The following is a 27479-nucleotide window of genomic DNA, read 5'->3' on the forward strand; positions in this document are numbered from 1 at the left end:
AACTTGTACAAAAATGGGTACTTGCCATAGGAACATTGGAGAAATGGAACACTGCCTTACTGTCAAGTTGTGTTGCATACTGTTTTTATGGTGACCTACAATTTCCAAAAAGAGCCTTAACTATAAATTATAACTATATGTAAGTTATTTAATATTTCCTTGGTCAAAAATGGGACTCACCAAGGAGCTAAGGTTTTATTGCCAGCATGTTTGCTGTCTGCAGTGTGTTTTGCAGTTGTCAATTCCACAAAGGATTTGGCAGCTTTGAAAATGCCTCTAAGTATCTTGCATTCTCAGAAAAATTACTTAAGCTGTTCAAAAAAAAAAACCCCATCACCCAACCACCAAAAACCCCAAACCCTTACTGTTTGCATAGCTGATATCACATCTTTTGTTAGTCCAGGTATTAACTGGGGCAAGGCATCTGAGCTGTCATCTGCAGCCGGTTATGGGATGTGCTTCTGTAAGGTAGAAGTCAGCACTCCACACAAAGAAGACTGATGAATAGGAGTTCCTCAAAGCCTGCATATGGTGGTTCTGCACTGTGTGGATGCAGTTCATTCAGCACGTGTAGCCTCTGCTACATTAGTGTGAATCTGGAGTGGTGCCAGCCCTGCAAATGAGCAGATCCCAACTCTGGCAAGAGTACTAGAGACCTAAAAACCAAATCAGGAGGCTGGGCTGTGCTAACAGTCAGGGTAAACATTGCACCTGTACCAGATGCTTGTTTCCCTGTCATTAACTTGCATTTAAAATGCATTTTATAAAAATGTGCCAGGCCCTCTGTAAGTGGAAGAACTTCTGACATAACCTCTGTTTCCTGTGCTTTATGAATGAGCCACTGAGTACTCTTCACTGAACAGCAAAATAGGTCAGGTAGAATGTTTTTGCCTGATGCTTTGCAGCAATTGGAATTATTTATACATGCCAACAGAACTGTGTGTTGGCCCAGGATAGGTATTTGTTCAGGGATAAAAACCTAATTCCCAGATAACTAGTTATTATTTTGCAGTTTATCTTTTGTTTGAAAAATCAGCAGAAATAAGCCTTATTACAGCATAAGTCTTTTGCTATCCTTAACAGAGTTGGTTTTGCATTAACATTCATGGCTTTTTTTGAAAACATGGATATATGTAAAATAAAAGCACAACAAGGTTTGCACTAAGATTTGTGTGTGATTGTAATGCACTACTCTGTAGCATAATTTCATATGTGTATGCAATTCAGGTACACAAATCCAAGTCAACTGTTAGAGCAGTAGTTTGTTACATTGAAATTCAAATGTTTGCTTAGTGTTGGCTATTTCTATGTTTTATAAAACCAAAACAATTTTCAAAACCAATGAAGGAAACCAAAATAAATATTTCTGCATTTCAGTGCTGTGATGTGTTTGTTTATCAAGGAAAAATGCTGCTGACTAACAAGCCCAGGTGCTATTCTAACTGCCAAGCTGTAAACCTCCACTGCTACAGCCATACTAAATACAGTATAAAGGCTGGTTGTTTACACTTTTACTTTTGGAAAGTGACTTTTTATGTTTAAGGTGTTGGCCAGTAATTGTAAGAGAAGGATGCTGTTGTATGTAACTTGCTCTTTCAGTACACTACTAAACAAGTAAATTTTTTTTTTTTCCTGACAGTTGTGTTGCTAGTCACCTCAAATGACTTAACTGAAAGGTTGAGTTTTCTGAATTGCTGCCTGGGTGGTAGTGGGTTTCCTTATTCCTGCCTTCACACCATGCATTTGGCTTAAATCAGGGCTATGGTTTGAGAGATTTCAGGGGCAAAGTTACCAGGCCAGGGTAAAGGAAGCACCACCACCTGGACACTATTTAAAGCTCCATGTAAATACAGATGTCAGTGCAAGATGCTAAGCCAACTGTAGAGTTTATTCTTTATGTTCCTTTATACATCCTTCTTCCATGCTGAAGCAAACCTAAACCAAAAACCAAATTTGTCACTTATTCAGTAACATACTCAGATTTGAGTCATGCTGCTTGGAAAGGGAGGGAAGTGTCACCACACCTCTCCTCTGGGAGATAGCTGAATGATGGATTAGAACTGGGTCTAAGGCTTATATTCTTAACAACATTCTGTTGAAACCTTTCTGGAAAAGCTATCAATCACTACAGAAACCAGTTTGTACTGTCTTATTTGTGGCTCAGGGGGCTGGGTGCTATAGCCAGCAAAATAGCCACCTCTTAAGCCTAAAGTGATTCTTTCACTGTTGTAGCCTATTTGTCTGGCTAAAGCTGAAGTGTGTTGGAGTGTGAGTGTCACCACTGCCAGGGGGTAAGGAGGTGTGGCCTCCAATCGACTGGGCTTGGCAAACACTGCTGCGTCTCTTAACAATTAATTAACAATTTAATTGCCAGAAATGGAATTTAAAGTTTTCAAGCCACAGCTTTTTTCTTTTTTTTTTTTTAATTGGCACGCTGTTACAGCAAGCTCTATTTGTATGCTGTTTAAATTAAACTGTTCCTGGCAGTAGCTTTCACTTTATCTCGGCAGAAGCGATCTCTTGCGCTTGCTTTTCCAGATGCACCAGCGTCAGTTCAGGGAGAGGGAGGGGAGAAGAAAACGGGAAGTTCTTGTGGTTTGTTTTTTGTATTTAATTAGAGTAATTAACGGAAAACTACGGAGGAGAGGGACGGTTCGGTGAACTCTTCGGAACGTTGACTTGACCCGGGCGGGGCGGGGCTGTCCCGCTCCCCTTCCGGCCCGGCCGCTCCTCCCGCGCCGCCCCTTCCTTCCCGCCCGGGCGCGCGCGGTTCCAAAGGCGGCGGGAGCGGGATCCTGATCCTGATCCTGCGGTACCTTCGGGAAGGGAGCTGCGGCAGCCGAGTCAAGGTACCGGCGTGAACCGCAGCGTCCCGCTTTATCTTTGTCGTATGCCCGGCTCACCCATACGTGCTGTATACATCCGACCTGTATACTTCCATCCATCCATCCATCCATAAATGTACAAAACTGTGCGTCTCTACGTCGGTCTGCGCCAAAGGAAGTGAGTTTTGCCGCTTTTGAGCTGAGCTGAGCATAATAACTTCAGGTAACCAAGAACAGTTTGAAGTAACAAAGATTTCCCGTTCTGTCCCAAGTGCGGACACAGGGAAAACTGATTTGTATCGAGGACGATTTTTCATTAACTTCGTCCTCGATTTTTGTGTTCGGCAGCATATAGTGAACAGCGAAATGTCCTCGAAGAAGAAAATGAAGAAAAATCATACCAGCTCTAAGCTGCAGGTAAGTTTCACTAGGCTGGGCGGAATTCCAATCAATGTTTTGTTTTCGTGGAGGGTGTTCAGGGGAGGGCGCGATGAAGGCCTTGAGGGGAGGCCGTGTGAGGGGACGCCTGATCCTGGGCTCAGCTTCCTCAACAAGGGGGCTTCAGGGGCAGGCACTGACGGATCTCTTCTCTCTGGTGGCCGGGGAGGCGACCAAGGGCAGTGGCCCGAAAGGTTGAGGTTGGATGTTAGAAGCTTTTCACCCGGAGGGTGGTTGGGCACTGGAACAGGCTCCCCAGGGAAGCGGTCACAGCACCAGACAGAGCTGACAGAGCTCAAGGAGTGTTCGGACAATGCTTTCAGGCACATGGTGTGGCTGTCGGGATGTGCTGTGCAGGGCCTTGTGGGTCCCTTGCAGGGCAGGACATGCTGTGGTTCTGTGTTGTGCTCCTGTGCAGTCGGGGCATGGTCTTTGGAGGTGGATGCACAGGTTAGTGCAGGGCTTGCTTTGCACTGGGAGTGCTGTGCGGTCCCTGCTGGGACGGGCTTGGGGCGCTGCTGTGGGGCTCTTTCCTTTTGGGAGTAGCACAGAATGGACCGTTGACTTTCAAATAGGCAAAAGTCTAAAAACAATCTCATAAAAGAAGGTTTAAAGAGAAAGTAGTTGATGTGTATATTTGGTACTATAATAGAAATGCTGGGGCAGTGTTAAGCACTGGTAAAATTATAAAGCTCCGGAGGTTGGTCTTTTCTGGTTATAATTCACCCTACAGGTACATACAGAAATTATTGAGGAAAGTCATTCGTGCCTTTTGTGAAGGGCACACAACTCTTTCCACAACTGTTTCATAAACTAGTGTCATTCTCCCTTACCCTTCTGCTTTACAGAAGTGTTTCTGTAATCCTTGATTTATAAATTTGACTTTTTATACAAGAAGTTACTGTATAGCTCTTTACTTTCTTAAGATGAAAGTAATTAAATTGGACAAAGGTGGAAATTTATGTGATATAGAGATGAAAGAAGAAATATTTTAATGCCTGAAAAGAAAAAGACTTCAGATCATAAAGTCAGGTATTAGAGTGTTATAAGATTTCAAAGCTTGTACACTTTTATGAAATAAGATAAAGCTTGCAGTAGAACACAGCATCAAATAGCAGAACATACATGCTTTACACCATCACTTGTCTTAGGAGAAAAATCCCGTAGTTTGTGATAAAAATACGCTTTAAATCCTTGTGCCATAACTTAGGAGTCTAACATGGTTCTGGTTAAGTGTATTTCTAGCCAAATGTTCTTGAAATTCATTGTCACATTTAATCTGCTGTACACTCAAAAAGCTGGGTAAACTGGCTGTTAATTTCATACCCATCCAGGAGCACAAAGCCAAACACAGTCTTCCTTGGAAATCAGTTCCGCTTGAGGAACCAGATGTCTCAAGGATATTGAAGGTAGCTGAAACAAATCAACTTGAGGAGCTTGATGATTCCTTTGGTTAGTATTGTCTTTAATGTCGTTTAATGTATGATTTTCACAAACCAACCACATGGGCAAAATACTTCAGGTGTTTACTTAGGAAAAGGTTTTGGTTCTTTGCAAGAGAAAGTAATGGAAAGGAGAGACAGATGAGATTTTGTGTTATTTTCTATAATTTAGGAAGTAACAGGAGTAATGCTGTAGATGAAAGTCAATGGAAAAAATACTGTCTGTTCCACCTTTATAGTCTCAACAGTAGAATTTCGCACATCATAATACTGCATTTGTGTAAAAACTTACAGTTAAAAACCAAACTTTTTAGCATAGATGCTACTCTTTGTGGAGTCCTCTGTTATATCTATCTATGTATATATATATATATATTTTAAAAACAGTGTAATTAGAAGCTGTAGATAAAATGTTAAGGGCTATTTCTCAATTTTAATAGTTATTACTCTGAGAAAATTATGGAAATAAAAATGTGACTTAGGAACAGCATTGACAATGAGCTATAAAATACAATTTAGCAAAAGGGTTGTTTGTAAGGCAAGGCTGCAAAATGAAAAGCTCCTTTCCTTACTTCTGTGGTATGTATTTAGACTGTAAAAAGGATGCTCACTGACACTAATGCAGAAGTTTTGTGGCAGTGTGCTTGAAAAAAGAAATTTATAGTGTGGAAGGCATGTTAAAACCTAAATTTCTCAAGAGTTCTAATCTATTTTGGTAGTTACCTTCAAGAATTCTACATTTACAAATATTCTGTAGCAGCAGTACTTGCCTTCTCATAGCATCCACTAAAGCAGCTTAAAATCTATATTAAAAAACAAGTTATTGTTTAAATGTGTAAGAGGTTTATGTATGCCATAGCAAAGAGAGACTTGAAACAAATTGTAGCAAGTATTCTGCTTGCTCTATGCAGTGTGTACATGCTGAGCTACCTTAGGATTGGGTTCATAAAGAAATAGTTGGATGGGTACAGAAGTTCACTATATATTTTTTCATAATCCTCAAATAATACTTGTAGCAAGAACTTCCTTTTTATTAGTTAGCAAACCACAAATATTTTAACTAAGTGCTTAATGGCTGGCAGTACTCTTTACCTTAAAAGGTGGGAGCAGTGTTCATACAGTTTATCTTTTGCTCTTTATAGATCACCCTTTGCACAGTACTGCTGTGGATGCCTATGGAGAGGAACATTCACGGAACGAGGCACTCGGTCATGTTTCGGCACCACGGAGGCAAAATACAGGCAGACGGTCTGGTGGAAAACAAATAAAATTGTCAGCATTTAATTTAATCTTTAGATTTTTAGATTTAAAGGGGAAAGTCTTCCAGTTAATTTAGATGTAACAAACAAAATTATTTAAGAAATATTTAAATTGAAATTTTGGTATATTTCTCATATGTTAAATCAAATCTAGTTTAAATTTGAAATTGTCTTACTATTTAATTCAAGCAAGAACTTGAATAGTACTTTTATGAGACATAGCTGTATAAAACATTCCCCAAAACACAAGGTTTTGTGTACATGGTTGAAGATCATCCTTCCTCAGAGGGTAGCAGTGTATGTTTTTTGTTTCCCCAGTAAAAAACCGTGTCACTCAAAGCCCTCCGATGGTGATGTTCATAAATCCAACACAGATGATGCTGGAGAGGAACCCCTTGAGGAGACTGTGGTACTGAAAAAGTTTGAGTATTATCAATCAATTTAATTTTAGTTTATTTCATGCCATGCCTGCATTAGAGGATGGGGGGAGAGGAAGACCTTCCATTTGTTTCTTAGTACTTAATTGTATCCAAAATAATCAGTCCTCAGAATATTCCTGTGAGGTGGCCAAGTGAAATGCTTAAAGCTGTAAGATGTCACATTGACAAGGAATATAATAGCCAGGTGTTCCTGGATCCTGTGGCCTATTCTCTTGCTCATTTGGGAGTATATTCTTTCATTTTTTCAATTATCTTCTTTGTATCTAGTGTATGTGTTCTTAAGGAATGGCATACTAGATGGGATATGAATCCTTTGTACTTGTTTGGTACTGAAGCAAAACAGATTTGTGGGAAAATGAATATTGATGAAATGAATTTTGAATATGTGTTAGAATTAAAAGCCATTCAGTTTTGAATGAGTGCTTTTGAACACTTACTCCACAATTAGTGTAAAATACTTTTGGCCCACTTAGCTGCCAGACTTACAGCAGGAGTCAACTGTCTGCAGGCTCAAGAAAGTAACCTATGGTAAAAGCAGCTGTGCAGTAGATGGAACAAGAGTTTTTTATGTGCTGAAATTTATTGGAATTGTACACTCAGTACAGGGTGTTAGTCTTTCATCAGTAGGCTGGATGCATGCAGCACTCTTGTACAAGTGCTGGTGTGGTGTCACAAAGTAGTCAAAGTAGAGAAGGGACTGGGACAGAATGTGGGAGAAAAGGAAGATGAGCAGGCACTGTTGATCAGAGAAATGTTAATCCTGGGCAGTGACTATGCTGAACCAAGGGTCCTTAAGCTCCTTAGGATGTCTCCAGCCCTGCTGCATGGCCAGTGGCTGATGGGGTGGTGGCCAGTGCCACAAAGGAAATGTTACTGATGCTTCAGTCAGGAAATGCTTTCTGCATTTTGCCTAATTGTCATCTCTCAGGAGTTTAGATGAGTAAACCTAGGGTTTGTTCCGGAAGTTATTTTGTTTTTCATGTCACAGAAGACTGTAAATACTATTCAATTCCAGGCAAAAAGGAAGCAGCCTTCAGAGGAGAGCACATCAGATCCTTCTGGTAAAGTACACTTTTCAGAACTCCCATATAGCTTTTCTTCATTCAAGATCAAAGGTTTTCAATAGTTTTAATTTCTGGAATGTAGCAGTGCTTCTAGAAATGGGAAGTTTGAGTTTCAGTTTTGGTATAGACCCCCCCATTTGATCCCCATGGTTTGCATTCCTGGACTTGCCTATTCCTCTTCTGAAGGGGTAAAGTATAGGTGTGCATTAAACATCTAAGTGAGCCTGGTTTGCTTTGGAGGGAAGCCTGGAGCCATGGCTATGAGGCTGTAGGAGGTGTCAGTACATTCCTTGGTGTGGGAGCCTGGAGCAGCAGCTGTGGGGCAGAAGTTGGAGTGCCCCTAACTGCAGCACAGGCACAGCTGTTGGTGTAAAGACCCTTGAGACAGAGAGCTTCAAGACTGGCATTTTTCAGTAGGAAGAAACTGTCTCTTGTGTCATCTTGCTTCCTTTGAACAGAATCCCATAATGTTTTAGTACTAGATGTGCCCTGGGAGTGTTAAAAAACAATAGATTTTAACACAAAAAGTCATGTCTACAGTACACTCTGTAGTTTATTACTTAGTTTACTGATGTGTTCCTGGGCTTTTTCAAATCAATAAAGAATAAGAATTAAGTTGCATATCATTGATCATCCCAGTTCCAGGTAAATCTATCACAGTTGCTCAGGCAAAGACAGGCAAGATAATTTGAATATTCCTCTTCTCAAATTTAATGTTAAAATACTCATAACTTTTAGGTGATTATTTTGAAAAACAAGAGTTTTCCTGTTGTTTTACAACGTGTACCTGAATTGTGCAATTGTGCTTATGTTCATTCTGTTCTTCCAGTGGATAGCCCACATTCTTTTCACTTGTGGTGTCCCAAAGACATGAAGAGATCTCCTAGAGATATTACAGAGCTGGATGTTGTTCTGGATGAAGTTGAGAAGATAGCAGCAAATTACAGGTAAACATTCTGCTTTCCCATGACTGGATATTCAAAGTTTTAAAAAGAAATATCTGCATTTTTGCTAATGGGTTTCCTTTAAGGAATCAGTATTGCATGGTTACATTCTGATGTTAATGATTATTAATTATCTATGATACAAACATTTCTTCACATGTGATCTTGACATGGTCTCCAGGGATTTGATATTTTTCCAAACATGAACAGCATGTCTCAGCTGATGTATTTCAATGCAGAAGAGAAGCTATTGATAGTATATGAAAGATCTGTAGTTGTCTAGCTGCTTAACTTTGGGTTTTATTTGTTACTCAGAGGAATGGTTTTTGATGATTCCCCTTTACTAAACTGAATGTGTTTTGTCCCTCCGACTTCTCCAGACAAAGTATAGAATCAAATGTTTGCAGAAAGGCTATCAAAAACTTCGCTTCTGCTTTCAAGGACCAAATGACTGATCTTGTAAGTACACCAGAAATAAAATCAATTTGGTGGTCAAAATACCTATGGTTTTATATTGCCCTTTACACATTCATTTTACAAGCTGTGAAAGTTTCCAATCTCTTGTCAATGTAAGTAATATGAAAACACAGCTGTGTGCAGGTTATGACTGGCTGCCTCTCTGCAGGCTTTCACAAGAATTGCCTCTAGATACAGCACTGCTGTTGTGCAAGTACTTTGCCAAATTGTCACCTTTTGAGAATAGGGAAGCATCCAATAATTCTAAAGTGTTTGTCATATCTAAATCATTATGTAGTAAAACTGGTGAGCTGCATAATTTAAGCATGTATACAGCTATGTCAAACGCTGTTTTAAAAGCTCATTGACTAGAGTTTTAAAAGGTTGATTTTTGTGCTGTCTCAGTGACTTCTCAGTATGGCCTCTAAATAGTCCAAGGAAAATCATCCTTTTTTAATTAATATTTTGAACATAACTGTAAGTGTAAGATATTCAAGACCCATCTGGACACAATCCTGTGCCATGTGGTCTAGGATGACCCTGCTTCAGCAGGGGGAGGTTGGACCAGAAGACCCAGTGTGGTCACTTCCAACCTGATGAGCCATTCTGTGATTTATTGGCTGGAAAGATTAAAGTGAGTATGATGAGTAAAATGAACACAGAACTTTGCAGGAGCTGTGCTAAGTACTAAAGCCATAGTTCTGAGTGGTTCATTAGAAGTAACAAGTGTTGGAATTACCAGATGTATACATCTACATAACAATATGGAAAAATTAAGGTAGGTAGTATTACAGGAATTGGTACAAGGAGTATTATTTGAATTAACTCCTTTTGTGCAACAGTTTTTCTCTGGCATGAGAGAGGAAAGAATCAATACACAACCAGTGAGGTCCCTTTGAACCAGGGCTGTTTGGTTTTTTTTCTTTTTTAAATTAAAAACTAACTTTTTACATTATTCCAAAGTAATTCTTGTGACTGTGTTTTTAGGAGGGTAGTGATGAACTCAATCTGTAATTCTTCTTCTCTGTAGATAGCAGGAGTCCAGGAATTAAAGAATATGAAGAAAAAAAATGCTAAGGTAAATACATACATATCTCTAGATTGTACAGCATACAGTTGTGGGCACTAGAATGTCAAGAACTTGACTGGAAGAGATAAAATAATTGACAAAAAGGTGTACTGTACTCAGAATCAACTGCACAAACAGAGGTTAGGGAACCACCAGAGGTTTTTTTGGAAAAAATCTAAGTAAATGTGGTGGATTGCAAACTCGAGTTGTATACTGCTGTATGGTGTAAAAAGAATGAACGCACATTAGGATGGATAAGATCTATGCATGTAAATTACTCTTTTGGCTTTTTGGTTTGTTTTTTTTTTTTAATGAGTAATGGTGAGGCCTCTGGAGAGCAAGTTAAATAATGAGTGCTAACCTTGAAGAAACATAAATGAATATAAAACCTAGGAGAGCAGCAAAGATAGCAACCTGTAAGGATGGAATTGAATTGCTTAATTTAAAGAAGGGAAGTCTCAGGCAGCTGCATTCCCTAAATAGATGCAGAGTTTTTGTTCAGAGGAAGACAGTTCTTCTCTTCATTTAGAGGAAGTAGTAATTCACCGAAAATGCAGTGGGAATGTTGACAGAAGGAGGCACTAGTGTAAGGGCAGAAAAATATTGCAATGGTTTCATCAGGGAGAGGTGAATGCCCTACAGAAGAGAGATTTAAGAGAAGCTTAGGCACTGTCTGGATTTCTGCCCAAATTAACATAATCTGCAAAATTTTCAGTGGTAAAATAGCTTTAACAAATAAAGTCAACACAAAGGTTATCCTGGGAAGTAGCCATTAATATGCTAAAGTCTTGTTGACTTGAGGTGAGATGGTAAACCGCTCTGCATGTAAAATGAAAATCTTAATACACACCTAGCATTCACAGCCACTTAGATTTATCCTTAGTTTGCTTCTTAGATATTTGTTTAAAATTAAATTTTTAGTTGCTAAGTTTAATCTTATTACAAGTTTTGGGTGTTACTTTTCTTGTTAAATTGTATGTTATATTAAAGAAAGCGTACTTAGTTATGGCAATCATCCTGAACATACATTCATAGGCATTTTTAAACCTAAAACCTCCTAGAGTTCATAATGTCTGAAATCAAAATGTCACAAACTCCTTTTGTATGCTTGTAAATCCAATGTTATTTAAGAAAAATTCTGTCTGGAGTTTGACATTTTAAACAGCTTTAAGTTGTTTCAAATACAGATGTAAAACATGGCAGTTTATCAGGTCTGGTATCTTAGAATTTTCCACAGTGACAATCAGCATAAAACCTCAGAGAAAAAGAAGACAATTAAATTTGAGTTTTTTGCCTTTGAAGTTTTAGAAACTGTTTTACAAACTTTGCTCACTCTTTGTTTCAGGCAATAACAAACCTCAGAAAGAAAAGGCAGCACTTGATGAAAGTCAGAGAAAAGCTAATTCGGTGAGTTTCTAAGAATGCACAATAATAGCCTGAAGAACTTAAGGAGTCTGGTATTTTGTAACTCAGAGGGGAATGTAACTTGTTTTGTTCTGTCGTTTTATTTTGATGAAACTACCACTGTCTTGCTTTTTGTTTTTACAAAAGCTCATGATAACCTCTCCTTTACACATTTCATTTGCCTAGACAGTCATTCTTGCAAGTTCTCTTAGCTAACTAGTTACTGAGAGGGTTCACACCACATGTTCATAGGAAGAACACCAGTGTTATGATTTGAATTGCAAAGGTGCTGAATCATAAATTACAAAGGTAATATAGAGGACGTCTTTGTTTTTGAGGTGGGAGATTGTATTTCACCTCTACAGGTTAGCAGGGGTTAGCTCTTAGTACATGGTTTGTTTCCTTCTCATGTGGCCACACAATTCCTCTTCTCTAACTTGGCATTAATCTTAAGTGTAATTTATATACACAACACAGGAATTATGTGACTGGAAGAACTATTAGACTTCCCCAAGTCCCTTGGGTTTCTAGTTACAAGCCTTATACTAAAGCTGCATTTAACATACACCCTGTAAGGTAACTCTGTAGAAATCATGGGCTTGGATCCACAAAAACAGGGTAAAAACCTTTTCTCTATGGCCACAAGAGGTGTTTTTTGTTCTAGTACTATGGACAGACTTTGCTCAGAGAACTGTTTGAAGCCCCTGAAAGCTGTCTTCACATTTTTATATGTTGTGTTTTAATCCTTTGATCATTTTAAGAAAGCTTTTTTTCTGCAACCCTGTTGGATGAAAATCACTGTTGGTGCTCAGGTTTTGGAGTGCTACTTTAATGGATTGACCACTTCAGTTTATTTAGCAGAGGTGTAGATAGTTTGTAGATCCTAAATATGCTGCAGCATAAGCACTTAACAACTGAGCTTGCAGGCAGGGGTGTGCAGAAGCAGAACACCTTGTATTTAAGAAACTACACTTAAAAAACTGAAATGCTTAAGAGAGTGGCTACGGTGTCAGACTCAAAAAAGAGGCTTGGGTCTTTTTGGTGGATTTGGACTCATGCCCCTGTTTAAGTAATATGCTTGTTCTACCTAAGCACCCTTCCATAGTAACCTATATTTCATATTCTGACCAACGTTTTAAGAATTCCTTCAGAGGAAACAGGGTCATAGTTATTCATGCAATAAATATGCAGATGTAAGCATCAAAGTCTTGATATCTTTTTCAGAGCTGAACCGCAACTGACGCAACTTCAGAAAGAATATGCTGAGATACAGGAAAGGAAATCTTCCTTGAGGCAAACAGTTGAATTAATTACTGATTTAAAGGAGCTACAGCAAGACTGTTTGGATTATAGAGAAGAAAACCCAAAAGAAAAAGTGGTAGTAAGTACATATTCTGCATGGGTTTTTATTTTAATTTATGAAATTCACTTATTAACATTTCTTAAGTAGAAGTATTTTGTTAATGGTCTTTTGCAGAAGCAACTTGAGAATCACTGTTGAACTATGGTATCTAATTTGTTTTTTTGGTCTCATGTTAGAAGCAGCAGTATTTCAGAGAAGATTCTGCTGCCTTGATCTCAGTATCCAGGAATGCAGAGGACATAGGACAACTGCTTCATTTCTTAGTTGTAGCTTTTTTATAGAAAGTAAAGAATAACAGTGGAACAGAAGTAATTTTTTTTTTTTGTGTTGTTACTGTTCAAAAGTAGGGAAAGCTCTGGCACTTCCATGTAAGATATTTAATGCTGAGAATAGTGCTGGTATTTCATGACCAGAATAACTTCTCATGTAGCCTTAGAACCCATTCCTGTTGTACCTAGGACCTGGTGTGGTATTTTCTGTGGAAAAGGCTTACACACCTGCCATATGTAAGGGAAATCCTCACATTTCACAAGACGCTCTGATTTTGGCTGCTCTTCACTTTTAAAGGTCATATTGTGCCATTTTAGACAGAGGAAAAATAAATACTGATATGTAAATGATCTTTCATTTACATGAGTTAAAATGTTGCCTTGTAATTTTATTTCCTTATCGGCAGTATGGAACTTCCAGCCTCCCTGCTCTTCTGGTGGAGTCCCGAAGAATTCTAGGAGCAGAAAGGCACTTTGAGAGTATCAATGAGACACTGAAAAAGGCTCTGGCTGTACAAAAAGAGCAGAGAGCAGAGAAAAATTAAGTGTCTTTCTAAGATTTTCAGACATTCAGTAGGAACAGTGTTGTCAGTGCTTTAAAGCTTGTTTAATCATTGTTACTCTTATTTTGTTTCAGTGTTTAAAATAAGTCAACAACTTAGAGATTGTATCTTTTTATTGTCAGATAGTATCAGAATATCAATGAAAGGAAATAGTGATCCACAGTTATTAAAACTTGTCTGTACTCTGAACAAGGTTGGCTGTTAATCTTGCACTATTAAAGTAATCTTGAGAGGAATATATTCATAAAGAGAACACAAGAGTCTGGTTGGATAACGATGAATAAACAAATCTCTTTATTAAATTTGCATTTGAAATAAATTATTTAATCTCATTTATGGAAATAAGAAGTCTGTTCTGTTGGCTTCTCAATAAAACTTGGACAAACAACTAACAACATAGAAACTGTACAGCAAAGAGTGTGGAAAGTGCTAAGCTTGGAGCAGCATTCACAATGAGGTTTTCAGTCCAGTTCCCTTCAGCCCCCACATAATCTTCCATGATCTCCTCCTGCCTGTTGAAGTTCACCCAGGTGCTCCATTCTTTGTTTTACAGCTCTGGAGTGGTGCTTGTGAGGCACCCCACAGGACCTTTCACTCCACCGTGCAACACACAAGTGTCATTCATTGCTGGCCAGGCCTGTGCTTAGCTACCTTCTTTAGTGTAGAGGTCTTCTTTCCTTAAAGCTGCCAAAAGAACTTCATCTGGGATTTCATCCATGGCATAATTCAGACTGTCATCTGCAGCTTCAGCTAGTTCCACATCTTCAGCTGCTTCTAGGAAACAGGCGTCATCACTTGTGTTTTCCCACTCGCTGTCTGACAACAGGAGGTCTTGAGACCAGCTGTTCTCTGGAGATACTGAGCTTTTTGACAAGCCTGACACATTAGAACGTGGATTTACTTTTTCTTCTGTGTGCCCCCTGTCATCCGTTAGGGTAGACTCTTCTTCCTTTGAGAAACAAGAACACTACTTAGTCTATATGCAAATACCCTTCATACCTTTAACTGCTCTGCAAGGTTGAAGTTTGTGCTGTCACATAGAATGGATACTGCAGAAAGCTGGCCAACACAATATTTTCTGGCATATTCATGTATAGCCACATTTACCTGAAAGCCTATTTTAATAGGAGTAGAAATTATCAGTTTTTCTAGCACCCTGCAAGTAGCCGGTTGAATACAGCTTCATAAAACAATACAAGGTTAAGACTAACTTAGGTGTCTGTTCAAAGATACTGTCAGGACCTGAAAATACAATTTAATGACACTTTCTGTGAAATAACACTAATAGCTATTGATGAGCTGCTCGAGTAGAGCTTAACATGCCATTCTGCTGTATGACATTTAAAGCTGTACAGTTAAATTTAAAAGTTGAAAAAATGACCATTTTTATTGCCTAAGCAGTGGAAAAACTTGTATGTTCAGGGCATAGAGTCCAGGTGCAGTATTAGGCCAGTTTAAGTATTCTGCCTGTTTGGGGAGACGTGCTACTTTAATACACTACAATGGAGATAAATGGATTTCAGAAATGAGGGTCGCTGACTTACATTTGACTCTGACTGACTCAAGTGTTCCCAAACCAGTTCTGTTTTACCTTGCATGAAGTCAGACACGCACAGCAGACCTAAACTTGGGCAGTTTTTCTGTTCTGCACATGGAGTGGCCTTGTGGCTTAGACATTGGGAACTGCTGTTCACATCAGAACAGAAAAAGTCTTTAGTCCCAGATGAAGTTAGACAATTCCAGTAACTTAGCATTGCTGGAGAACTTAAAAATTAATATATGGAGCTACCACACCAGCACAGCTGCTCTGGGGACCTCTTCTATTTCACTTCTCCCAGCAGACTGGGATGTTAGTGGGAATATCCAATGACTTCCAGAGCCTCACAAGAACTAGAGCATCTCAATAGGACAAAAACATACCTCTTTGAAAAGGGATGGGAGGCAGATCCCAGGCGGTAGTGGAAAACCTAAATCAAATATAAGACATTAATTAAAGTTGACATTCTAAAAAGTATCAAGTATAATTGAATCACAGGCTACATACTTTGTGATTTGAAGTTTTGTTCTCTGCAGACAGGATCGTGACACTTTTGATACCAGACTTCATTCTTTAGATCTACCAGAATCCTAAGAATGAAATTATTTAGTTTCTTTAGTAACAGTACATAAATGACGTGAATTCATACAGTAGGAAATTCTAATGCTCGATGAACACGTTTTGTTTGTCGTCAGCTATGGCCATTGCTTTCTTACTTTTGGCATACTTACTACATACTTGTTTTGTATGATTTTTAATAAACTTCAGGTTTCTTAAGTTTAAATAAATAAATTTTTAAGACTAACATGTGAAAGTGAAATTTAGTCAACTTCATTACATTAAGCTTGGAAGAAAAGGTCATCAAATTAAGATTAGCATATGGGACTTAACTGTAAGATAAGATTTTGATGTTGCTGCTGTTACAGGTAATTTCATTATAAAAGCCACATAAAATCACTATTTTCTGTCAACTGATTAGGCCACCCAGCTTTTTCAACTGTGCTTTAGAAACACCAGACTTCAAGCAACTCACTAGAGAAACAGCAAATTCATCCAGCTGTGAGGTTTTTTGAATATCCTTGCTTTCTCAGAAACATATTCCTTATGTTTCAGTGATTTTAAATGTTACATAAAGTTATGTTTAAGTTAAAGTATTTATACAGATTATATACTGTAATTTAATATAACCTAAAAAACTGACTTTCCATCATTTATTTTGCTAAAACTATAAGAAGTCTGAGTCCTTGTAGAGTCACTAGCAAAACTTACCTTGACTCATGTGTCAGGAATTACCATTCTAAAATGGCAATTCTCAATGTAGATAAGAATGTAATTTAAGATGCACTGTAAATTAATTCAAAAGCAGTCTGCTTGCTTTCTTATTTTTCAGCTTCCTAGCTTGGAAGTATCAAAACATAGTACTGTTTAATAGCTTTAACACACTCTGACTTTTATGTTGGCATCTTTGGGCCCATATTTTAAATACCATGAAGATTACTTCATATAATTATTAGAAATAAAAGTCCAGTTGTCACAAAGTAAACTTGGGGGCTGGATAAATAGTTTATTTGGTTTTGTGAGGGGTTTTTTTGTAATTAAAACATTGTATCCCCACAGAGCAAGACAGCAGTAATGTAACAGGGTTAGAGGTTGCTGATTCTATCCATAAGAGTTTTTTCAGCATTTTCTAGATAAGAACACTTGAACAGGAAAATAAATAAAGCTGTTTTAAATGGAATAGTTAAAGAACATACATTATATTGTTACTTTTGTGAGCTCTTCCAATATTTTCACACCAACGGTAACCGGAAATATCATAAATAAGTAATTCTTTGAGAGAGAAGTAACTCCATTGTCGTATCCCTGAGAAAAAAAAAATTCTTTAAATTATTTAGAAATAGTGCTGCAGAAGACTCATTTGTAAATAGTAAGGTGGTTTCTTTACCTCCTTGTAGCCCATCTTTATTAACCAAAGAACGAACAAAACTATCGATTTCTGGATACGGCGAGCCCTGGTAACCTTCCATGGGATCTGTTAAACCAAAGGCCACAAACACACACTCTTAGAGGGCTTGCCACTGTAGTATGCCATTGTAACACTTACACTTTATATAGACCATAGGCAGAAAATGTACATGAATCACATCACACTCCTAAATAAAACCAGAGATAAAGCCACTGTTACTTTCTTGTAGATCTTTAAAGTGCCATCCCCAAGGTGCAGAGGGAGCTGGCACAAAGCAAGTCAGCTGTGGGTACAGGAGGGGAGGGACAGTGGCATTCAGGTGCTGCAGAGCATCCTTCAGTGCAGATGTACTCTGGCTCCTGCAGAAATGCAGCTGAAGAAGGACCCTCCTAGAAGTTACCAGGTGTACAAGTCACAGAACATCTAAGTTATCAGTATTTTTTTTCTATGCAGTAGAAAAGGCTTGAGGTACCTCTGCTGTTTCTGGTAGTTTTACTGTTTAAAAAAGCAGACATTTTTCTCTCCTCCTCTGAGCAGCCAGATGACAGAACTTTTATGTCATCACTCACTCTGAAGAAAGGAGAGAATACAAAGAAAAGAGTATGATTCTTACAGCACAACATAGTACAATATGATTCACTCTAACATGCCACAGGGTGGCATAACATGACACAGCCCTGGGCCCAGGGGTGGGCCAGGAGACCTCCAGAGGTCCCTGCCAACCTTGATCATCCCATGGTTTGCTGTGTACTTTTTCCTGTCCCTGGAGCACTTTCCCTTCTGGCCTTGGCAGTTTCCCTGACTCCCACCACAGGACAGGGGTTCCTCCTCTCCAACAGCAATATTTGGTTCCAGGCTAAAGTCCCAGGACCCACCCTGTGGACTGCTGCTCCACACTCCTACAGCAGGATGTGCTCTAGATGAAGTATTTATGCAGATATACCCTTTGAAAGGTTTCCATTCATTTGGTTTTTTTCTCTCTACAATGAACTACTTTTCCCTGCCATATTGCTAACTGGAAGCCAGATGATCACACAAGTCTAAATTCAACGCAGCAGAATTTCTCATCCATATTTATGGTGGATTCAGCTGATGCCTATGATTTGAATACATTGTGTGGTTTATTGGCATCTGTTCAGGATAATGAACACTTCAGGATATAAAACCTGAAGTCAGAACAAATATATGTTTTCAGTAAAAATATTAATACTATTTTAACCTTTCTGCTACAGCAATGATTAGGATCTTCTTAAAGTATGACATATCTGAAGTTTAGATTAGATATAGAAAAGTTGATTACTGTCTATATGACTACCCAACCTACAGAGGGGTCTGTACCAAATGGGAAATCTGGTATTCAAAAAAAAACACGGACAGAAACCTTTTGTATTTCTTATCCTACTACTTGAAAAATATTCAGACTTCTCATATTTAACTGACTAGAAGTCCGTAAGTTTTGCTTCCAGAACTACACAGAATCTGACCAAACTTAATAATTTATATGTTTTGGCATTTTGAGTGTGTGTAGGGAAATGAGGCACAATTCAGAAGGTGTATCACATTTGAAGGCAGTTTTAACAAGACTCCCAAGAAATATTTTTCTTCAAAACCAATAAATTCTACTAGGAGCTCCTAAATTACAATGTAACAATTTTAACTGAATAACTGCTTATTCCTAATCGTTATTTGTAACTGCTACAGGAGAATTGCCATTAGAATACATATTTTAAAATACTGTACATTTGACTGGAATTAAGTAATTACCGAATGTTGCAGATTAAAGAGGAAAGAAAATATGCTTCTTCCAGGGAAACATCCTTTTCACAGTTGGGGATAAACTTATTATCCTCTGCTATCTTCAGAATCACATTTTTTCCTGCTTTTGATGACTTATACATCCGGAAATTTCTATTCTTTGTATAAACTCCTACAGGAAAACAGATATTTTTAAGGATTTAAGATACTGAGCACTTGTAAATTAAACAATTTTCCTTAGGCCCAGCTAAGAGTCTAATGAATGGACAAAAACTCTTACTGACTAGCTCACATCCCATGGAAGAACTGCAACAAAGCAGGATCATGCACACATTTACACTTCTATGTTACAGAATAATTAAAACAAATGCTCAACATCTCTAAGAAGGCATTTTAATAATTTTGACATTATAATTGTCAAAAGTTTCCCTTCAGTACAAGAAATTGGTTCTTCACAATAACTTTGTAAAGTACAACTAAGCTCAAAAAGCTGCACACTTGTTTTAACCAGAAAGAACTTAATCAAACTTCTTGTTTTCTGTGGACTGCTTCACAGCTTTTCTGAGGCATGTATCAGGAAAGCTAATTCCAATCTCAAAAACAAACAACAAAACAATGATTAGGTATCTTAACTTTGCATAATCTATCTAATCATTGACTGAGAAGGTGAGTTTTATTTGCAGGTTGCATTTGATTTTCATGAAGAGAAAAGGACTTACAGAGCTCATACAAGAACACCACAAAGCTTTCTGTCACTGCAGCCTCATTGTATAATTTAGTATTTCAGCAATTTTGACTTTAGCTTTCCAATTTTGAGCTAATATGTATAACATAAATATTGAAGATGGTTAATTTTGGGAAACTAGCATAAAATTCTTAAAAAGTGAGACAGGAAAAAATGTTTTTATTTAAATTCTATTCATGAATATGCTTGAAAGAATTTTGAACAGTAGGTGAAAGTAACCCTTTTGACTCAGTAACAGAAAAACCTACTGTAGCCAACTTTGGGACTACATTTCAATAGATTAGGCATACTGAAGAGGCCCACAATAAAAGTGGTCCTGAATTCCATGGGAAGAATTTGAAGGAATGGTGGTTCATCAGAAGAGTCTGAGGAAAACCCCAAGGTAAAGTCCTGAAATGTGTAATACATTGCTGTGCAAATAGTGTGCTAAGCTATTTTCATTTCCCTGAGGTAAGGCAAAAAGAAAAAAAAAACACAAAAAAAAACAAGGAAAAAAAACCAAAACAAAACAGATACAGAGTTAAAGAAGGGTGGAACTTCCAAACTCTAGTTTGGGTATGGGTGTTGGAGATTTGGAACATTTTAATACCATGAACAGGCTATGCCCAACTGGACCATGGAATGCCCAACCCAAAATTTCTATTATTCTATTACTGAAAGCTAACAGCTGCCATTCCAAACAGGGAAAGAAGGCTCAATTCATACATGTAGAAGAATACAGAAAGCCATACCTGTAATACCAGTTCCTTTATTAAGCAGCTTCTAATTCAACTGAAATAACAAAAATGCAACATATGCTATCCTTTTTCAATCTAAATGGAAGCACTAAGCCCCTAAGGGGGAAAAATTAGTCTTGTGTGCAAAGAATTCCTTAAAACTTCAGAACAAAATAACTACACGTAGTAATATAAAAAGTTCCACAGACCATGAATCTAAGGTTCCTTTACAGTACAGCACTTATGATCACAGTTTCAGCATGTATTTAAAGTCTCACCATAGGGACAGCAGTAAGAACTCCACTGTTCTTACTCTCTGTAATTGAAGATTAAGGAACATTTCATTCTTAACCTTTGTTGCATCCCAAAGATACAATACTTACACTTACCTAGATCTACAAAAAGCTGCTTGTTGCCTTCTTTATTGTTTACTATTAGGAAGGAAAAATCCGATTTTTCTCCTTGGTGTGGCATTTCCATATCCTTTGTTTCATAAGCAATGGCTGGCCAGTCTTTGGAACCATCTCCACCAGCTGTGAGGTTTGTAAGAGAACCATCTAATCCAGCTCCTGCAGAACACTGGAAAACATGCTCTGCTTCTTCTGTTGGAATCACAGCAGTCCTACTCTCCATTAATCTTATGGCAGGCTTCAAAATGGTTCTCACAAAGTTACCTTAAAAACAACCAAAAAAGGCCAGAAGCAGGTGATGTAATTTATGAGTCAAGAAAGAACTTAGAGAGTTTCTGTGCAAACATTTTTCATAACAGCCAAGATGGAAGTGGTTGAAGTTCAGGGTCTTTTTAGCCCTCCCGGATTTATAAAAAGAAATCTTTTGACCAGCCCACTGTATAAAATGGTTCTGACCAGTGACTGAGAAACCAATGCCTCGCAAGAATTTGTACTGAACATCTTTAAAAAAAAACAACTCTAAAATATTAACAAGCTCGGATTTAGGATTCTGAAAAGGTTGTGATCGTCCCCCTCACTACTGCTTTCCCTAATTTCACTTTCAGAATGATTGAAATGTTTACTTGCAGCTTCATAGTGTATTTACTGATGTGAGACCTTGACCAAAGCTTATTCAAACAACAAATCACTCTTACAAGAGTGCTTTGTAATGATTTTTCAAACTCCCAGTATTGTAATTCAACTCCCATTGTATCTCCGGGCTCTGCTAGGTGGTAACCAAAGACAAATAAAAACCATGGCCAAATTAGTTCCAGGGAGAAAGAAAGAGAATAGAATAAATACAGATGTGGGGAAAAAAACTATGACATGGAAGTATTACTGGCAAGGACTATTCTGCACTTGTTGGATGAAGCTTCCATGGGGAACATGAATGAATACAAAATACTGTTCCTCCCATGCTACGTATCAGCAGAATGACTTGGCATATCAAGCATCAAAGTCATCATCATCCTCATAATTCAGTACAGGACTACTGGGGCACACAAGTGAGTCAAAACAATCCTAAACTGGCAATTCTCTGTGTTGGAGCTGCCTCACCTGAGAAATCCCAACTTACATAAACAATTAAAATTGCTTTCAGCTTTCTGTTAATCATGTTTATGCACAGGTGGCTTGAAGTCATCTTTGTTCTGCTCAACAATGTGTTGAGCAGAAATTAACTGTAGAGCAAAAAATAGCACCTTTATTTGTTAAAACTGACATTAATCTGAAAATGAAGGAGTTGTAGACTTGCCAGTTTCATAGAAATCTGTATCTTTAAAATAAAACATAAAGACACAAAAAAAGTTACATTTCTGCAAACACACAGCTAATTATAGGAAAAAGTAGAAGATGAGAAAAAACAAGGCTTAATGAAACAGAGAGTAATTATGTGTATGCTGGAATACATATTTACTTCCACATATAATTTCATTAAAATAAATACTCATGTGGTAGATGGCACTATATAAAGTCAAAACCTCACCTTTTATAAAAGAACACACTTACCAATATGAGTATTATCCTTAAATACAGTCTTTTGGGGTAGAAATATTAAGTGCCGACTAAATTTCTCATCAGTACTAGAATCCAAGTTCAAGACATCTTTTGATGAACAATTTACATCATAAAGTTCTTTTAATTTTTGGCTGACAAGCTGAAATTATAAACATTATTTATGTTGCTTTACTCTAGTAGTTGTATCTATAAAACCTAATACAAATTCAGATTATATCTTTTTCCCAAGGTCTTTTTTTCTCTTCATTTTGAGCATACAATTAATTTAATTCAAACTAACCCATATCAAGTTTTAACCAACTTTGACATAACTGCATTTCCTTAGATATCCAAGTCACCTGACGCTTAACTAACAGCGATAAGCTGAGAACACTTCCAGTTTCTCAGATCAAAGTCCAGTTGGGAGGCTTTACCCTGCAGGTTGCTCTCTGCCACAAAGCAGTTCACACCCGCAGTGGCAATGTTTGTAATGCAGGCTCACCAGGAGTGGAAGATGGAGGCTGTCACGATATGAAGGACTGGTGAGCTAATTCACTGCTATGATTTAGCTAATTCATTGGTATGACCCAATGAACAATAGTAACTATGAGGAAAACATATTTCACTCTAAATTAGCTCTAAAAAAAGACTTTTATAAACCAAGCTAGTGATTACTCATGTTTAGGACAGTATTCAGAACCTAAAGATCTGGAAGCTTTGGGTTTTAGCAGCTCAGATCCCCCACCCAGCAAATTTGAAAGCCTCCTCTTAATCTGAGGAATCTCTACATTTCAGAGTTGATCCACAGTGGATAAAACCCCTCCAGATTATGTGTCAATGAAGGGTTCTTTTATGAAGGAATTACCTTAATAATCTTTTACTTTTGTTCACTTCTAACTAGAGACTTGTAGGTGACAGAAGTCTCACAAAAAGACATCCACTCATGATGAGATTTTATTAAAACAGAAGATATTCTTCTAAAAAACATATGAATGCCACACTGAACTTGCAGAGAGCTCATTCACAAAAAAAATTTGCAATAAAATGGAAACTGCACAACTTAATAAAATTGATAATTAGCAAAGATATTTAATTTTAGGTACTAAATTGGTAAATGCAGTCACATGATGCTCTCTACATCATCACTGAACTATAATGAACTGTCATCTAAAGAAACTTCCAGGAGAGATTCATCTAAACCTTGATACACACCTGCACCATTAGCAAAGGAAATGAACTGAGGAATATAAGAATGGAACTTTAATTGATGCTACTTTAAAGAGTACCTAAACATTCCTTCAGTTTTACAGCTTTGAAGTGGCAGAGCACATAAAACAATCTTCAAAAGTAAACTTACCATGTCACCAAGCCTACCATGAATACAAACAGTCCAACAGCCATCGTTCTTTATTTTTGTCTCTCACTTTGATTAAACCCTTGCTTTAATTAAAACAGTATTTTTACTTGATTAGAAATAATCACTGGGTCTGCAATTCTTTTCATTTTACTATAGCACAACCAAAACAGAGTCGTAAATACTTTGGTTTCATATTAAATTAACAACAAATTCATATTCATCCACAGCATGACTTTGCTCCAGTTTACCTCAATTAACTTCACGACCATACTCTTGCCATCTGCATCAGGATTTGCTGGTTTGTAAAATTCCAAATCAAAATAAAGTTTGCAAGCATCTTTTTCAGGAATTACTTCATAGCAATGCATAAGACTTGTTTTGTAACCTTTGCTAAGGAAAAACAGAAACAAAAACAAATCACAACCTCTCATGATAAACATTATAAGCATGATAAGCATGCTTATCCGCTGCAAACCAGGATCCCACATATTCTATTCTGCAATCAACCACCTATATTAAAAAAAAATGTTGTGGCCCTATAGCGCTTTGAAAATTTGTAACTAACATCAGCATTAAATATCAACAAAGGTTATTTGTCTGGCCTAGAATTTAATTTTGTGAAGTATTCTCCTCTCCATGCCCCCCCAGTCTTACAACACATACAGAAATGTTGAGAATTCAAGGAACTATGAAAACTACAGTAAAAAACCTACCACTCATATGTCTTTAGCACAAAGAGATTATACAGTTTTTTTCTGACTAAATTAAAAAATAATTTCATCGTCAGTTTGAGAAAAAAATCAGGCTTTACGTGTAAAAATTGACTCATATTTCTTTCACTTCATAGCCAAATGTTTTATTGTAAAAGAAACAAACAGGAGGAAAAGTTCAGCACGTGATCAAATTGTCAATACTTGGAACTGCATCATGCAAATGCAAACCCATAAATCAGCTTCCAGACATCTGCATTAACGCCCACTGAAACTGCTTTATGACTAGTCAGAGAAGTATGTTTTTGTCATGTATTGGTATGATCCCCTGAGGAAAACTGACAGCCAAAGCAAATCTATTGTTAGGAATAATGGCAACCTGCTACTCAGAAGAAAGTTTAAACCCACTACAGAATATATTGTGCTGTCTTCATGAAAATTTTTCCCATTGCCAAGATGAAACCTCAGGTAACTTATGGCAGCTCTGTGCTACTCAGAGCAGCAGATGGCTCCTGGGAATACCTATCCAGTGATACCTCTTACTAGGTAGGATATCTAGTATACCACTAACTTTTAGTAACATACAGGGTACCTTCTCAAATACTCACGTGTAATAAAACCAAAGCTCTTTATATGTTGTTACAAGGTAAAACCTCCGTCCACTCTGTGTGTTCTTTTCCAAAGCAAACACGTGAACATCCTTTTTAAATAAAAACATTGATTTTTTTTTTTGGTTAGTTTTATTCAAAAAGCCAGTTTAAATCTTCATAAGTTCTTACTTGGCATTAGTTAAAGGTTAGTAAATGCTACAGAACTATAAACAGATCACTTATGCTTTTTCACGCTCAGTAGCATCTAGTTTTAATTTAGAACATCATTCTGATTTCAGTTACATGGGTAAAACTTTGAAGCTTTTCTTTGCTGTGCAGTAATGTAAACTGTTTTCTACTGTTTTCTCTGCAAACTCTTGGTTTTTTCTGATCAGTATCAAGGGCATACGGATACCCTAAAGGGAGGAGGAGCAATGTCTGAAAGGAGCAACCTCATGGACATGATGGCAGTATAAACTTTATGGGCAAATACTCTTCAGACTTTATGTTGTTGAGATCCAAAAATGGAAATATGAGAAGAAAACAGAAACAAACTACTGCCAAGCCAATGAGAACCCATTCTGGAAGACAGGCTGTCAGTATTATTTAAGTACCTGAAACAGTGTGGAGAAAAACACAATACTTTCTTTAAAAATAGCAATCAATTTGAAAAGTATTAAACTGAAAACAGGATATCTTTCACACAATATTAATTTGGCTAATCACTTCTAATCATGTGAACTTGCTACTCTGATGTCACTGGAGAGTTGTACTGTTTTTATTTAGTCTCCGCCTCTTCTTTATCTCTTTTTCTTTCTCATTTCTTTTCCTCCTCTTTCTTCCTACTCAATTCTCACTACCTTCCCATTCTCCTGCCCACCTTGACAGTTTGTCCATCTTGAGAAGGAACAAATTTATCACTACAATGTTCCCAAAAATCACTTCTACTGTTTGAAGTTAACACCACATACCAACTTGTACGTTAGAACAGAATTAGTACTTCTTAGAGATACCTCCAGTGCAACATGACCTACAAAGACAAAAAACCCCAACAACTTGCTGGTTCAGGACTGGGAAGAAAAAGATCTTGCAAACTGATAAAGACTTCACTGCCAACAGCAATTTTAAATGATGTTCAATCTTGAAAGTATATAAAGAGTAGAGACATTTGCCTAACACATACTGTACCTCTTGGCAGGTTTTTACATAATTAAAAGCTTCAGCCTGTCGAGAAAATATTTTCCAAACAGAGGATGGCATAGAGGGTTTGGACAGTCTTGGTCTATAAACTGGAGGAAGAGGATTTTTTTCATAGTGACATGCTAGTTCTTCCACTTTCTTCATTCTTTCTTGCCATTTTCTCTTCATTTCTCCTAAAGCAATTACAAATAGTCAAATCAGTATCAATCTGTTTGCAAGGCAATTTTAATTTATCCTTTATTCCTCACTGGTTTTGATTCTGGTTTTGTGGAATGTAATTTATTAATTAAGTGGGAGTAGCCAAAATTCCAAATCAACACCCAACCTTGCTATGATACTCATTTTAATATGAAATGTCACTATACTGTTTTGGAAGTACAAGAGCTTCATATAAACACTATCAAAGATAAACACAACAGAATAAAGACAATTAAAGAGGGCCTAGGAATTTTCAATTTTGTCTACAGAATGGTATTACACTCCTCAGAAAGTATACAAATTGTTGACTAGGCACATAACATTAGTAAGGAGTAAAAAAACCACTAAGAGTAAAAGTATATTTTTGCTTTATGGCTGGGGAGACAAATGAGATAATTAATTTGTATGGGTAGTACAATACTTGAATTCATAGGAGCACTTAAGACTTCAGTGACTTTAGCTCTGAGTATCTCAAAGTAAAAGAACTGAAATCCAAACTGAGGGCTTTGTTCTCCACTACCAACCTTTGCTACTGACCACTAATACTTTCACCTGCTTTAAAAGCTCGTGTACTTTTCACAACCTTAAAATAGCAATCTTATCTCTTTTCAAGAACTAGAACCATGCAGTAACTTTTGCTGTCTTGCAACCTTTAAGCTTCTAGTTCCATAAAGTAGTCCAAATCTTGTAATGTAATAAAGCATAAACACACATATGTACAGTTATCTGCAAGTGGAACACCTGCAAATCAGTAAAAAGCAATGCAAAAAAGCTGTGAAACAGAGGAAGAGAGGCAAGAAGTAACAAACATGAAGGGGGAACCTTCTTGTTCAGCCCAGCATAACCACTTGGTTCTCCTAACAGCCCCTGGGTTGCAATGAAAGATAAAAATGAAACTGAGTGTACTCAAAAGTATTCAAACGTTTAACAAGCTGGATACACAAGGAAAATTTAAGTATTTAAATATTCTTGTGGGGTCCTGAAGCCCAAATTTTAGATAGTCTCATTTCCCCCTCCAAGTTTTCCACAGTAAATGTTCCTGGACACTTACATTTCTGCCCACTGTTCTAAGCCTGCCAATGTCTTGCTAGTCAGTGCCTATGTCAAATCTAAGTAAAAGAATGTTTTTTCTCTAACAGGTGTCAAACATATTACCTTTATCCACCTTGTCCATTTTCTGACCTGTGCATTTTCTTCACTCCCTTTTTATGGTCTTAGTTACT

General features: G+C 37.4%; 2 protein-coding genes across 3 annotated transcripts; one reads left to right on the top strand and one right to left on the bottom strand.

Annotated features, from left to right (window-relative positions):
* The first annotated feature begins 1625 nt into the window (after positions 1-1625).
* CENPU (centromere protein U) lies at positions 1626-14225 on the top strand. Of its 2 annotated transcripts, none has more exons than XM_062493582.1 (12): positions 1626-3048; positions 3174-3242; positions 4598-4715; positions 5848-5977; positions 6283-6373; positions 7420-7465; positions 8298-8415; positions 8793-8871; positions 9899-9946; positions 11283-11344; positions 12566-12722; positions 14090-14225. In XM_062493582.1, the coding sequence occupies exons 2-12, from the start codon at positions 3192-3194 to the stop codon at positions 14216-14218; spliced, it is 1029 nt and encodes a 342-aa protein (XP_062349566.1). In that variant the 5' UTR covers positions 1626-3048; positions 3174-3191; the 3' UTR covers positions 14219-14225. The 2 variants fall into 2 exon arrangements, with proteins under 2 accessions (XP_062349566.1, XP_062349567.1); XM_062493583.1 differs by lacking the exon at positions 14090-14225 and adding an exon at positions 13381-13786 and having other exon boundaries at positions 5848-5953; positions 7393-7465.
* On the bottom strand, positions 14180-27458 carry PRIMPOL (primase and DNA directed polymerase). The gene is made up of 13 exons (XM_062493581.1): positions 27412-27458; positions 26047-26231; positions 24877-24968; positions 23807-23948; positions 22214-22361; positions 20645-20929; positions 18804-18966; positions 17512-17609; positions 17019-17105; positions 16828-16936; positions 15581-15663; positions 15457-15503; positions 14180-14485 (listed from the first exon to the last, which is right to left on the bottom strand). The coding sequence occupies exons 1-13, from the start codon at positions 27428-27430 to the stop codon at positions 14180-14182; spliced, it is 1764 nt and encodes a 587-aa protein (XP_062349565.1). The 5' UTR covers positions 27431-27458.
* Positions 27459-27479: the final 21 nt, after the last annotated feature.

Source organism: Cinclus cinclus, chromosome 5 (genome assembly GCF_963662255.1).
Source record: "Cinclus cinclus chromosome 5, bCinCin1.1, whole genome shotgun sequence".
Taxonomy (NCBI): domain Eukaryota; kingdom Metazoa; phylum Chordata; class Aves; order Passeriformes; family Cinclidae; genus Cinclus; species Cinclus cinclus.

Bases quoted from the DNA above. Each gene is read 5' to 3' on its own strand.
- CENPU (XM_062493583.1), top strand. From the start codon at position 3,192: ATGTCCTCGAAGAAGAAAATGAAGAAAAATCATACCAGCTCTAAGCTG. The intron at 6,374-7,392 runs GTACTGAAAAAG...TTCATGTCACAG, and splicing joins AACCCCTTGAGGAGACTGTG to AAGACTGTAAATACTATTCA. The intron at 7,466-8,297 runs GTAAAGTACACT...CTGTTCTTCCAG, and splicing joins GAGCACATCAGATCCTTCTG to TGGATAGCCCACATTCTTTT.
- PRIMPOL (XM_062493581.1), bottom strand. The intron at 20,930-22,213 runs GTAAGTGTGTTC...GTTGTTTTTAAG, and splicing joins TAAGGATAATACTCATATTG to GTAACTTTGTGAGAACCATT. The intron at 15,664-16,827 runs GTATGTTCTTTA...TTTCATTCTTAG, and splicing joins CACAAAAGTAACAATATAAT to GATTCTGGTAGATCTAAAGA.